Source organism: Larus michahellis, chromosome Z (assembly GCF_964199755.1).
Source record: "Larus michahellis chromosome Z, bLarMic1.1, whole genome shotgun sequence".
NCBI lineage: Eukaryota > Metazoa > Chordata > Aves > Charadriiformes > Laridae > Larus > Larus michahellis.
In genome coordinates, this window is record NC_133930.1 from 84,037,577 (window position 1) to 84,052,671 (window position 15,095).

The 15,095-nt window shown below is 36.9% G+C and overlaps 1 protein-coding gene across 1 annotated transcript; it reads right to left on the reverse strand.

Moving 5' to 3' along the window:
• Window positions 1-1,869: 1,869 nt before the first annotated feature.
• Window positions 1,870-14,979, reverse strand: CETN3 (centrin 3). The gene is made up of 5 exons (XM_074570654.1): window positions 14,822-14,979; window positions 11,963-12,098; window positions 10,088-10,202; window positions 7,313-7,504; window positions 1,870-2,318 (listed from the first exon to the last, which is right to left on the reverse strand). Exons 1-5 carry the CDS (start codon window positions 14,836-14,838, stop codon window positions 2,275-2,277), a joined length of 504 nt encoding a protein of 167 aa, XP_074426755.1. The 5' UTR covers window positions 14,839-14,979; the 3' UTR covers window positions 1,870-2,274.
• Between the last annotated feature and the right edge of the window lie 116 nt (window positions 14,980-15,095).

Below are 15,095 nucleotides of genomic sequence, written 5' to 3' on the forward strand. Positions count from 1 at the left end.
GTAGCATCCCCATAAAAGCCAGTCTAATATTCAGCCACAGCAGAATATTAGAAAACTGGCACATTCAGAATAAGGATATGATTCTTAGGTAAGTTTTTTGATGACTACTAAGGGACCTTTTAAGTTTTCCATCACTTTCACTATCTGCAGAAAATAAAAACGTCCCTGAAATGGTTTACATAAGAAATTACCACCAAAACCAGAAACTGCTGGAGCAGACAATACCTGTACTGTTCCTAGTAAATACTTGTTAAGAGCAGTTCATAGGCTCAGTCCCAAACACTGAATCTTTTCCCCTAAATCTTCACCTCCCAAGCAAATCTGCTAAGATCGCAAAATACTGACTTAAAGTTGAGCTGCATTTGGTTTTGGTTTTAATGGTAGGGGTGGGGTTTTATTTACATCAATTTTACATTTTATGTGGGGATTTTTGCTATTGGATTCTAAAGCATTTCATTTGACTTAGAACTTTTCTGTATTTACTCCCAAGCAAGATTTTCTCTTGCATGGTAGAATCCTTCAACTCTCATTTTCCCCCTTTCCCAACGATTATACTTAAATTAATGTAAATTATGCCCATACTATATATAGCAGAATTTTGCCCCATAAACACCAATGTTCATCCTGCAAATATTTCATGCCGTTTACTTTTTGAGCAAGAACCCGCTTAGAAAAATCTGCCTCTGGTATAGCAGACAGGAATTTTTACTCAAACTTCAAGACTGAGACGTTAACTGAACATTAGGAAGACTGTAATTTCCCAGCAAATACCAGTTACTCCTTCACTCCCACAAATTTTATATTAATTGTCTCCCTACCATTTTTCACCATTATATTTTCATAATTAATTTTGAAAAAAAAAAAAAAAAAAGGGAAAATGAAAATATCTCAACAGGAAGAATGTCCTTTCCTAGCAAAGGCTATTTGTAAGCTGTCTCTCTGAATGAGAGCAATGCAGTACAGAAATCCTAGCTGATGGCCACATATCCCACTGGGGTTCTACATGAGGTGTCTGCTCATATTACTTGATCACTTCTATGGAGTCACTGCAAGTCGTTTTGAATTGCTTTAACTTTCTGTATGAATGGACTGGTATTGATGGCTTAATAGAGGGCAACACAGTATTACACAGATAAGAATGTTACAATACACACTTGAAAAATATTAGGAAAAAATCTATTAACTTTGATGACCTTAACCTCTGTCTCCAATAAATTCCAAGCTCTGATTGTTTGTGTAGGGCAAACCTGCTCCTAACCCCAGGATTACTGACAGTTAAAAGGCAGCTGCTTTTCTGACAATAAAGATGAACACAGGATGGATTAACTAAGTTTTAAAGTTATGTGGTTTTTTATATATAAGAAGAGTGGGACTTAAGAAGAAGTAACTCCAATTACCATACAGGAAATCTGGGAGATCAACCCACAAGAACTCTTCTGGAAGACACCTGGCAAACTAGAAATACATCCAGTCTCTTCAACTACTTCAAAAGTTCATTCTCTGTGGTGCTTTTCTTCTACTAGATAATGCAGAAAGAGCACCAACTCATCATAAACAGTTGTCATCGTCTCCACAGCCACCAGAGCTGTAGATACTGAAGAGAGAGCTGCTGGCTGACATCTGGATGATTGAAGCACATTTCTGATACAGTTTATCATCACACATAGTTGCCTGCCCTTTGCTATCACAGCAGGGTTAATACAGATTTTATAAATTTCATCTTTGACGGTGCAAATGCTTGCTCGTTTAACGTCACCATTCATTTAGAACAGTGGAAGTATAAGCCTATAAATGAAAAAAAATCTTTTCCCTGAAGGATTTTACATTATAGTCCAGTTCAGGTTAAACTACAAAAACAAGACTTTGAAGTAGCAATTGTAAAGAACAGTTTATTAAAATGGAAGTTTGTCAAACCTTATGTATCAAAACTAAGGCCACAGCTAATGCTAACACAAAGTCAACCTCAAAAGGTTCTTATGATACAATTTAGAAATCCTATACAAAGCTATTTTACAAATGAGTACTTGAACATTCTGAAATGCAGCATTACTTACTTGTTCTAAAATGATATATCATTTATTCTAGTGACAGTATTTAAGGATAAAAAATACCGAACTATCAGTGCATACAACCTGCCTTTATTTTGGTCCTGTGAGGAAAAGTAATTTTCTGCATGACTCCAGCTACAGAAATAAATGGAAGTACAAAACATTGTAATGGAAGCTGCCAATGATTCCCCCCTTTTGTGCGGAGTTCATTTCTTTTCTTCTGATGCTAAATATCTCCAGTCATAATAGCAATAAACTCTTCTTGATTGACTGCAGAAAAAGAGAAAATCGTTAGACAAACAGCAACCATTCACAAACTGTAAAAGAAAAGAGTGCATATCTGTATTATATGTTTTACTTAAAGGCTTTCCAGTTAGTATTTATTGTGTTTGATCCATTACTAATCAGGGTTTACCAGTTTGGACTTTTTGATTCTAGAAGAACACAGATTTTGCACTTTTCTTTTCTCCCCCATGCAGAAGGAGAAGTCAGAATGCAAGTTTAACTACATGGAATACTTAAGCCAGAATCTAGCTCACATGTAACAAGCTATTATTTCTAATTATGGAAGTAAAAATATTCTAAAAGTAAAACAAGACAGAAAAAGCCACTAAGAAAAGTATGTAAAAAGATGGCTATGCAAAACATTATATTTTATTATTACGATTCTTGAAGATTTTAAATATGTTTTAACTATTTAATGTTAAAATGTTAACATTTTCTTAAATGCTTCTTAAGCAACAATGCTGCATCTCCAGTTACGATCAAATTTGGTGTTATTCTTAAAATCGTTATTCAGACACTCATGTCCAACCCCCCCAAACCATGGTATTCCTCTCTCTCAAACCTGTAACATTTGCCAAACACAAAATGAATTTTAAGATCATCTACTAATGATTCCATAAATTAGCTAGAATGAAAACGGACTTTTGACAAGCTTTTCCCCATCTGAACTTTCTTCATTCTTCAGTTATAATTAACAGAAATTTTACACAAATGTACTTGAAGAAATTGAGACATAATAATAAATTAATTAGCAGTCATTAATTATTTTGCTGCACTTATACCTGAGCTATTGACCTTACTCATATGTTAAAACAGAGCCACTGTAAAAGAGTTAACCAATGAACACGTTCACTCTGCAACTAATTATTGCAGCGAGGAATGATTAGAGTAAGTCAGCAGTATGGGAAAGACCAGAAACGTATGAAGAATTCTCACTGACAATTATCTGTCCTGGCCAATGTGCCCAACCTATTTCTAAACAAAGCACTGAAGAGTAAGTGCTACATTTACAGGTAGAAGAAAATTAAACAAATTCAACTATGTTAAAGAATTAAAAAAAAACCAAACACTTAAATCTGACCTTTCAAAAAAATATGAAACAAGTAGATTTAGCCTAGCTTAGGACCCTATACTCTGAAATATCAGTCCATCATATAGCTACATCACATTCTACTACACATAAGCACTATGTTGTCTGTATGACTTTAAAAAGCATTTCCACAGCTTTATCACAGTAACACCACAAATACAAACATCCCCCTCCCCCAAATATTCTCTGGTTCAAAACATCTTTGTTAAACAATGCTGCAAAGTGGAAATACAGTATTATAATGACAAAGAAATTTTGTAACATTCAAACAAACTGCAAAGAGAAGTGTAGTTACAATTCCCAGTAACCCAGGTAATCCTAGTTAATCCTCCTCAGAGTTAGGATCTGTTCACAAGTTAAGCGCAATGAAATCAGAAGCAATCATAGTCTTTCCTAGCGTCAGATTTCCCTCAATTCCATTACATAAGTAATCATAAAAGAATGAACTAGTATCACAGCTAATATGAAGACAATGTTAATTTGGACTCTGGAGACTTAGAGAAGTGTATTATTTCAGTGAAGGGTTTTTTTGTGGGTTTTTTTTTTCCCTAATTCTGTGCCAAAATCTGAGACCTAAGACTGGATCGTGTTTCCTACAGATGCATCCACGCAACATAAAAACTACATGAGCTGACAGCATGGAGTTTCTAAAAATAGTCATACTCCAAAACAGAATTCACTCCTATGACCAGGAATGAGAAAATAAAACTATTTACATTTTCAAGGCAGACATAAAAATGTCAAAAATACTTTCTTCTGCAGAAACTTATGTACAGTGTACCAGTACAGCTCAGTGGTTTCGCTGGAAACACAAGGCTTCAAGTAGCCTGGGTATCGCACAACAGACCTTATTTCACTATGAGCCAAACAATCTCCCAAATGTAAGAAGGGTGTAAAACCACAAGTGATATTATTCCTATATTTGAAGTGTCAATTAAAAATGCTACCAACTAAGTTTCAGATTCTCTTTCTTGGCAGAAAAAGAAGGAGAATTAGATGACAGCAAGATTTTGCTACATGACCCAGATGTTTGAAGCTAAACGGAACAGTGATTCACAGGATTATTTACTTTTTCAGAATGAATCTTAAAAAGCTAGAAACAGCATCAGTTTTCTTTCAATAACAGAAAACACACAAAAACTTAAGGATAAACAGCACCATATACAAACATTATGCTGTCAATCTTCCATATTCGATCTCGTGCTTGCCTGCTCTAACAAAGAGAATGAATGGATGAATGAGTAACAGGAAACTGAGCCACCCACTTTTAGCTGATCAATTTGAATTCAAAAATGTAGCACTGACACAAAATAATTATGACTCAGTAACCTTCCTGAAAGGAGCTAATAGTCTACATTAAATTTCTAGTGACCAAATAGCCACATGACATCCATGATTCTGACAACTCAGTTGGCAGCTCCAGGAGACCGACTCAGAATAAAATGTGCTTGCAGATGACTTCTACTCTTGCTCACGTCTACAGCCACACCTTAAAAAAGAGAAAAAAGAAAAAAGAGAAAAAAGAAAAAAGAGAAAAAAGAAAAAAGAGAAAAAAGAAAAAAGAGAAAAAAGAAAAAAGAGAAAAAAGAAAAAAGAGAAAAAAGAAAAAAGAGAAAAAAGAAAAAAGAGAAAAAAGAAAAAAGAGAAAAAAGAAAAAAGAGAAAAAAGAAAAAAGAGAAAAAAGAAAAAAGAGAAAAAAGAAAAAAGAGAAAAAAGAAAAAAGAGAAAAAAGAAAAAAGAGAAAAAAGAAAAAAGAGAAAAAGAAAAAAGAGAAAAAGAAAAAAGAGAAAAAAGAAAGAGAAAAAAGAAAAAAGAGAAAAAAGAAAAAAGAGAAAAAAGAAAAAAGAGAAAAAAGAAAAAAGAGAAAAAAGAAAAAAGAGAAAAAAGAAAAAAGAGAAAAAAGAAAAAAGAGAAAAAAGAAAAAAGAGAAAAAAGAAAAAAGAGAAAAAAGAAAAAAGAGAAAAAAGAAAAAAGAGAATAAAGAAAAAAGAGAAAAAAGAAAAAAGAGAAAAAAAAGAGAAAAAAGAGAAAAAAGGCAAAAAGAATTCGGGAGGAGCGGGGAAGAGTAAAGCTCGCAATGCAGTGTCCTTATAACTCTTCCTTTTAAAAGCAAAACAAGCTCAAAATTAAAGTATCTACCTAGACTAGCAATCGATCTGATGTATTGAAAAAACAGGCATCATTCCTTGCCTGCTATACAGCTACTGAAAACCCAAGTAAATAGGTACCCTGTTGTCTTCCGGAATTCACAGCTGCAATCCTGTGTGTCACTGCACATAAAGAGATGTCTGAAAACAGGATTTACAGCTTTCACTATACTGACCTGCTTCTATTATCCTATATGAAACACTGAGAAAAACCAAAATCTATTTGCTCAGGATGCGGCTCCGAGAAAATCTGATCAAGCAGTGAGACAGTTCAGGGATCTCAGCAGCAAGAAAAATAACACTTAAAAAACTGAACGAATAGTTTTTTCCCATCTTAGCTCCCTTACACATCTCACCTGTGGGATCAGATACCACCAGTACAAGAAACAGGTGGGAAGACACAGCTGGCAGTGTGGAGGAACAGCAAAATTATGCAGTATGGGTTTATTAAAAAACCATGGCCTCAGACCGTAGAAAGACAGCAGAAAACAACAGCTCCGAAAGGAAAGAGATCACACACTTTTCTCAACACGTACTTCAGCAGTAGCAGTGTCAACATTAACACTCTTCTGGCAGTTCAGTCACTGGCTTTTCACTATCTTTTGTCTATTTACACCACTGCAATGGAACAAAAGGTTCGCATTTCCTCACCACTGACCATGCTCAAAATGTCCTGCTCTGCCTCTTGAAAGTTTCAGTACTTGAGTAATTGTATTCGTAAGTGTGGAATAATATCTATCTCAAACAGCATCCAGGGGAGGAGTGTCTGTCAGGAGGCTGATGAGACCACCTTTTTTTTTTCCACTAGTATTGAGGTTTTGAGTCCAACAGATGCAACGTTTCACAAGTAGAAATACTATTGTAACTGGAAAAGTTGATGAACTGCTAGTGAAATCTCAGATGTGAGTCACAACCCTGAAAGAAAAACTCAGAAGTAGGTTTCGATGACTGTTAAAAATGCGGTGTTTATGCACACTGTCTTAAGTGAGTGGTCCCCAACATTCAGAAATTAAGGTTTCTGGTGTAAACGTAAGGGCGTTCTCAAGTTAATGAAAAAAACCCAGTTTAGTGGTCAAGAAGATTAAATAAGCATAGTATCAAACTGGATTTGTTAATTCATTCTTTATCTAGCTAATAAACCCCTCTGCAGTCCACTCTGCATGGACCTTGTAAATTGCCCAGAGCGATTTTTTACGGTGTTCCCCAGCACTCTTAAGTTCAGAAGTATGTTAAATACCCATCCGAGCGGATCCTACATAGACTCAGGGCACAGCCAGCATGATTTATTACTTTAATACTCCATATCCGACTAACACACTGAAATCACAACAGTGACACGTCACCACTTAAGAAATATTGTGTGGGTTTCTCTTAGCACTTTAATTCTCTTACTGATTTAGAAGGAAAAAATAATGTAATTTAGATACACGGTATCTCCCATGTACGAGTTCCATTACTTTCACCTTCAACTACACTTTCACCAATCTTTTAACAGGTATTAGTTGAATTAGAGTTAGTGGTGAATCAACTTGAGAAATCAACTTGATTTTTAGACTCCAAGATGTGTTTCCAGGACTACTAGCTGTCAAAAACAACAATTTCCATTATTTGTAGACTAAATTAAGTTTGAGATGAAAGTTATACAGAAGGATACCAAAGAGGATGTTTTCACAACACAACTACATTTAAAAGGGGACAAAATTACAAACAGACTGTATGGGTTTTTGTTTGCTAACACGTACTTTCTCCATCTCCATCCTTATCAAATTCTTCAATCATAGCCCGTAGTTCTTCATCAGACATATTTTCACCCAATTCTCTAGCAACCCGGCGCAGGTTTCTCAGACTTATTTTACCAGAGTCGTCATCATCAAACAATTTGAATGCCTTGAGTATTTCTTCTTGTGGGTCTCTGTCCAATATCCAATCTGTCACTGTAAGAAGGACACTTAAATTAGACTAAAAAATTCTGAAGGGAAACTCAGAATGACCTTAGCAGACTAAGGCAATGCGATGAACACACACTTCTGGTTTTGTCCATTCTTTCATTTGGATATATTTCAATTCAACGTGCATATTTGTTTGGCTGTTATCTGACCTGTCTTTCTCATCTCTCTTTTCCCAAGCTGAGTTTCTCTTTGGGACAAACCTGTTGCAGGGGAAAGCTACACAGCAATTTAGACACATTCATGCTTTCAACACCTTTTTCAATAGGAATTAAAAGTATACACATGCCTACTCTGTTCCAAACTTACCTTTCAACACAAGCATCAGCTCTGACAGACATGTGATTTTTTTTTTTCTTGTATTTTATTTCATATGTTTTGATCGGGACGAATTTTGACTTGGAAATCATTGAAACACTACATAATGAAAAACATTCACATGGAACCTCTCTTTTAGATACAAAACCACACTAACAAAAAACCAAAAACAACTAAGCCGAGGGGTTATGAAAAGGACGCTGCTATGAACTGCAAGATGTTAATTCTGCAAGGATTAATCAGTATTTATAATTGCTTTTATCACAACCATTTGTCAGTTTCTGAAACAGAAAAGACAAACTTGCCACATAAAATATTTTTCTAGTAATTATTTCAGACATTTCTGGAACTAGCCATAAATATCTTCGTATCTTTTGTACCTGCTAGTCTTGTATTACAGGGCTTGCTATTTATGACTTTCATCAAGCCATCAAAAACACATCAACCCTGTTTATGCATAGAGAACCACTTAACATCTGGTACTGTCTGCAGATGGAACGCCTGCTCTGGCTTAGCGAACTTGACAGGGAAAAGTTAGATTCTAGCTCGTGTAAGCTCACTACAGCAGTGAAATTTATATGTCTACATAAATATCTCGTATTTATACTAAATTTGAGTATTTTAATTTAAAACAACTACACTGCATGACAGTCATCATGTCATTTGAAAAATTGTACCTTTTGTGGCAAAAAGACACACTCAATGTTAGCTGAATAACAATAAATCACTAGTTTTCTAAATACTATAGGTAACATGATTGTACAAAATAAGACAAAATGTAATTGCATCTTTATACATTTCAGATGGGCCATTCCTACACTTAAAACCATAAATAACATTAAATTATGAAAAATTGATGGCTCAAGAATTGCTTAGCTATATTCAGCAGCTCTTCACAATTAAAGTTTCTATAACCTATTTTCTGTAACTCCCTGATCTTTCTGCTAGAAGTGGTATCACGTTTAATTCTGTGTCAAGGTCATACTGCGTCACAGCAGCACTCCAATTCAATTCAAGTTTTGGGACAGATTTGATTGCATTCCAAGTATATCCTGTGCTTTCTACAAGAATGTTCCTAGCTTCTCACAGCACTGAACATCAGGAATTAAAAAAGAATTACACAGTAATTACAATATCACAGTATAATGATGTAATTATAATATTATCATTGTTATTAAATCAATACTCTCACTTTATTTTTTTTAATTTATTTGTTAAAAACTTAAATCAGGACTGATCACATATATCTCCCTATAGGATTTATTTTTGGTTCTTTTCTGACTTACAATTTGCTATGACCTGGAATACAACTATAAAAATATTATCTGTCATTAACAACACATTTTGTCCAATCCTAACCTGTTAATTTGTTAAAATTTACCACATTTCAATCAATAGCTATTTTGCCACATTAAGCAGATTGTTACTCATAGCCAAGAGCGAGTATACAGGTACTACACTGAGGGGGTGGGGGAGGGGGCTCAGAAAATTTACAGAAATCTAATACCTTGAACACGTAGACTGGAATAATGAAATAGAGACATAAAGCCATACATGTAGAAATCCCACATAGCTGAATCTTTTGGTAAACACAAATACGCTAAAGTATAAGTTAAATGTAGCAACCAAAAAATCCCCAAAGAAACTTAAACTCTCATCTTTAAAAATTCTGCAGATCGCTACATACTCAAAGTATGTCAAACTGTGCAATACGCAGTCTTAAGATGAAAGAAAAGCGTAATGAAATTCCACTGTTTTTTATCAACAGTTGAAAATCCTTGAAGTACTATATTTAACATCTGCTTCAATTCTCTTGTCTTCATTATATACAAAGTCTGCATTCAGTTTGCAGTTTGTCTGTATACACACTCCTTCCCATGAAATTCGATGCCAAACACTTTTACCACAGCAGGAAGGAGAATATTATAAAATCCATAAACAACACAAGAATATCTACATTTTAAGTTAGCACTTATTCCTTTGTGTAAGTTTGAAAAAGATCAGGACTGTGTATACTCTATTGCCTTTATACTGTGGCTATCATTCATCTCTGCATATCAAATTGAGTATTCAGAATACAAAGATTTATTTTCCTTCACTATTGACTTTTATTAAGAAAAATATGAAATTAAAGCTTCCACTTCTATTCCTTAATAGTACTAGATAACTGAAAAAGCACACAAAGTACTGATTCCAAATTGTAGTCACTACTATAGGCTAAATTTCTCTAAAGGTACACAATCAAACACATACCAACTTCATTAAAATCTTCAAAGGTGATCTTGCCTGTTGCTTCTCGATCATAATCTTTAAGTATTTTCAGTACATCAGCTTTTTTCACATCAAAACCCAAGGCTCTCATTGCCACCTTTTGGAATAAAATGGAAGTGCAACCATATATGAAGATTAAAATAAGGATTTAACAGATTTCGTTTTATTTTCAGCAATTACCTTCTTGCACAAGAAGGAAGTGCATATCAGTGGTTTAGCAACAATAATAAACAAAATTAATAAAAGAAAAAAAGCTTTGGATATAAAAATTGCCTAAAACTACTATTAGCAAATGGAATGTCAAATTACTGGGAAAAACTAGCCTTTGCATTTTCAGGGACTTCACAGACTGGACCAAATGCTTCTTAGGACAAGTAGATTTATTTTTTTTTTTCCTCACTTCCAAAACCATTTCAAATACTGACCCTTTTTCAAAGACAAAATTTAAAATCATTCTTCAAATTATTCTTCTTCAGTACTAAGTATGTATGTTTTTATGGGTTTACAAGTCCACTTACAAGTGACTTCACTGCTTTTCCAGTGAATGACAAAAACAAACCCATTTGTTATTTTTCCATTAGATTAAGAGTACATGTTTAGTTTTCCATTTGAACTGTCAATTTCTCAGCACATGCTACCTTGACTTCCTCCAAATTGACGAATATACACTAAACCAGAGCTGGAAAACCACAATCCTATTGGATATAGCCATAAAAAAAAAATCTATGCTATATGCTGATATTGTAGAGAAGGACATAGTCCTTTTCTTTACATATTTCTGTTCTTACATAGTATTATCTTCAGGAATATTTAATTAGATAGCTAAGAAAGAGCTTTATAAATATTCATGATAGTTGTGAATTCAAAGCATACCGTAACTGGAAAAAGCATATTAACAGTCCCAAACAGCCCCCAGTACTACCCCACTCACTGTGGCTGCCAGCAAAGACAAAATACTTGAACTCTAAAATAAAGAGAAGGGAGTCGCTATACCTAATACATTCCTGTAAAAGCAATTAAAGTAAAAAGAAGAATTTTTTTTCCCCTTTGAGTTACTTGGTAGAGCCAGAATGTGGAGCCAGCAGGTTGGACTAGGTATTCCTTCACAAAAGAATCTCACCCAGTATGTGACAGAAATACTGGCCTCTCCAAAGCCACTTTTTGCTCTTGATGCAGTATAATTAGAATAAAAATTCATAAAAGATTTAAAGACAATTTAATAAACTTCACGTTGTTCTTCTAGAGGCTTCTAGATAGGAGTACTCACAAGGAAAAACCTGCCATGCTAACCTCCGTTTGCTGATAGCTATCAACAGGAGAAGCTTTGTGGGGAAAGGAAACTACTGAGCCTCCCATAAGAACAGCAAATAGCATACCTCACTCCTACAATCCACAGGCTCCCTATTGCAAAACGCAAGTGGGTAACCTCTGGCTTGTAGTCAACAAAGTTTGATTTACATCTTTTACCTATGTATCTGAAACCTGTGGATTTTCACAACGCCAAGCTTTAGATTATATAGTGCCTTCAAAAAGAAACAAACAGCTTTTCAAGAGCTTTTCCTACTTAGTCATCTGTCCAGGCTAAACCCTGGGAAGCATCCAGACCAGTGTTATGCAGGATGCTACAGCAATTCTGTTACTTTGTCAAGTACGTACTGTGGGAAAAAAAGCTATTCTTACACCAATACAGTATCTCCTTTTTTTTTTTCCCCCCAAACATCCTCACTTCTTTAGTCCAGCAAGAGATCTTGTACGTGGAGTATTCTTTAAAGATACAGACAACGTTTTAAAAATTGACTAAGGAACAGAGATATATTATCTGCAATAATTTTTTTTAAATTAAAAAAAAACTTTTACCTTTAGTTCATGATAATTTATTGCTCTATCTTTGTCTGTATCAAACAACTCAAAGGCATCTTTAATTTCTTGCTTCTGTTCCTCAGTCAGTTCTCTTCTTTTCTTCTTTTTAGTTTTGTCTACGGAAAGCTCATTCCTATATAAGAGGAAAGAAATTAAGTGTAATTAATTTCTACTGGAAAGATACCATTGTACATTAAATTTTCCACCAATAAGAAACTTCCCATAATTGCACAGGCCACATTCAATCTCTTCCCAGCTTGTCCTCCCAGTTTAAAATAACGCTAGAAATAGACAAATCCTTTGTGAAAGCTGAATGACACCTCCACTCCCTCACACAAAATAGAATCAGCACAAGCATCTTGTTTGACAAATAACAACAAAAAAGAGGGTAGAAAAACTAACAGTTGAAAAGAATACTTGAGGCTTATAATAATAGATTATTAGTTGAAATGATACAACACCTGCAAACACTTTATTTCTAAACTGTAGCTTAGAAGAAAGAATTTTGAGACAGACAGGCCGTTGGAGGCTTAACCAGGCCAGACAACTGGGTTGTCTGGCTACTAAAGTGGGCATTAGGTGCCCCAAATCGGCTTTGTTGCCAGTAATAGTTCTTAGATAAAAGGCATTTATGGATTTTTTTAAATCCTTTAAATTGCACATACACAGACACACTTCCAAAGACTTTTTGCTGTTTTTGGTATATACGAAAGAGACAAGTCCCCCAAATCAGCAAATCTTGCTCAAAGACAGCCCTCTTTTCCTTGGCTAGCCTAGGAATAAGATTAAATTTCCAAATAACAGACAGAAAACACACAATTCATATATTGGGAACAACAGTTAAAAAAACCTTAAAAGGATGGCACTGATAAAAGATACTTTGGACTAAGCTAGTTTTGCTGTAACTGTGCTTTATTCCCATCAATGAGGATTACTGCTGCATCCAGAGTAATCACTTGGAAGATGTCCACTTCAGAGTAAGAACTTGTATAAAAAAAGAAAAACATCTGACATAACAGATGATATCAACTAAGACTGTTACAGTACTCAATGTACACTCTTGGAAGAAGCAGGCACGTGAGAAGCTCAGCTGCACACTGTCGCTGTGATGAGCGTGGCTAATTGCAGCCGTAAATCCCCTCCATTCTGTGATTGCGCATCCAGTTATGGACACCCCAGTACAAAAGAGATGTACAGAAAAGAGATAAAGTCTAAAGCAGACCACCGTGCCTGGTGGCTGCAGCACACATTGCATGAGAAGCTGAGGGAGCTGGGTTTCGTTAGAGCAGTGGGGCAGAGGGACTAGGTGGGGAAGGGCTAAGTGCTGTCCTTCACTACCTAGAGCGTTATTACACAGAAGACAGCAACAGGTTCCCCTTAGAGGAGCACAGTGAAAGGACAAGAGACAACGACGACAAAATGCAAGAGGAGAAACTGCAGCTGGATCTAAGGGGAAACATTTTCCCAGTGCAACTGTTTATGTGTTGGAACCATTGCACTGGGAGACGGAGGAGCCTCCCATCATCAGAAATTTTTGGAACCCAACTGGAAAAGGTGCTCAGCAACCTCATTCAGTTTTGAGTGGGACCTGCTCTGAGCAGAAAGCTGGAGTAGATGACTTTAGTCCTTTCTAAACTGAATTATCGTATAATTCAGGTTATGCTCTCAGGAAAAGGGTTTTTTTTACACTCATTTGTTTATTTGCACCAGAGATAAAATGAGTACTGTGTCACCTATTGTAAAATGCATAAAAATTACTGATGAATAAACAGAAATCCGATTTTTAAGGATATTTATTTTCCAAATCTCCTGTAATGAGCTGCTTTTTCTTCTCCTTTGCTAAGGATTTGCTAATTTTAATCAAAACCAAAGATTAAACACACAGCTGGGACTTAGTTTTCAACAATCACTGAAGCTACAGTAAGAATACAGTAAGAATTCCAAATATAGACAGGAAAAGTGCAAGCTGCACAAGCTGGACCCAGCTCAGACCACAATATTCTCCAAGAGTGAGAAGACGTTAGCAGACCAATTGGGACAGCCTGATTTCACACAGGCTCTGGATTACTATAGCTTTTGGAAGGACTAAAATAACTCTGAGCTGGCTACATAATTAGGACTGGGAGAGTAGCTCACATCCAGAGCGCCCATGTTTTGCGAGCTGCGAGGATGAAATCCATTTAGAAGCCTGAAAGCAGATTAACGCCAAACTCTTCTGGAAGAAGGATCTGGCTACTCAAGTGTTTATTTAGTGCTTAGCATAAAATATTAGGTTTTTTTTCAAAAGACGGAGCAGTACTTAAATGCAAGTAGTTTAGCGCCACTTCTTCTACAACCACTTTTACTATATGAAGCGAGACGTTCTCAAGACTTGAAAATTAAGGGTCACATATGGCATATAAGCGCATTAATTACGCCTGAAGACAACGATTTGACAGGTATAGATTTCATAAGCCCCCTTTATAAAACAATTACTGAACCTGCATTAAAAAAAACCAAACCAAAACAGTCTAATTTAACGCCTATTAAAAGGCTTTTTGAAGGTGTCTTACTTCAGGCAACCCAGAAGCGAAGCCCACGGCGCCAGACGCCCTGCCCTCCCTGGGCGTGCAGACGGCTGCGGGGCCCGATCCGCCCACGGCCCCCTCCGCAGGGATCAGACAGAAGCGGCGGGAGACTGCGGTCGACCTCCACCGCCGCACACCACCCACGCCCCGCCACTTCCCCCCTCACCCGCTTCCCGCCGCCATTTCCCCCCGTCCCTTGAGGGGACAGCGGGGCCCTGAGGGAGGCGGCCGCCCCCTCCCAGGGCCTGAAGTGGTGCGGGGAGGGGGGAACCGCCCGGCTCATACCGACCTCAAAGCCAAGCTCATGCTGCCGACGCCGAGCTGAGCCGCGGCGGGCCGGGCCAGGCCGGGCTGCACCGCGCCGGACCGGGCCGCGCCGCCTGCCCCGCCACAGGGCCCCGCCGCGCTCCCTTCCCCTTGGAAACGCGGCACAACGCCGCCGCCCGCCAACCCGCGCCCTCGCCGCCGCGCCGCCGCCGCCTGATTGGGCGCTGGCGAGGATCTTCCCGCCTCCGAACGCCGAGCACTCGCTTACTGGCTACAGGGCTGCCGCTCAAGTGGGG

Excerpts from the sequence above, each read along its gene's own strand:
- CETN3 (XM_074570654.1), bottom strand. Across the intron at positions 10,203-11,962 it reads TAAATTATCATGAACTAAAG|GTGGCAATGAGAGCCTTGGG; the intron begins GTAAAAGTTTTT and ends TTATTCCAAAAG. Across the intron at positions 2,319-7,312 it reads TAAGGATGGAGATGGAGAAA|TCAATCAAGAAGAGTTTATT; the intron begins GTACGTGTTAGC and ends CTTTTTCTGCAG.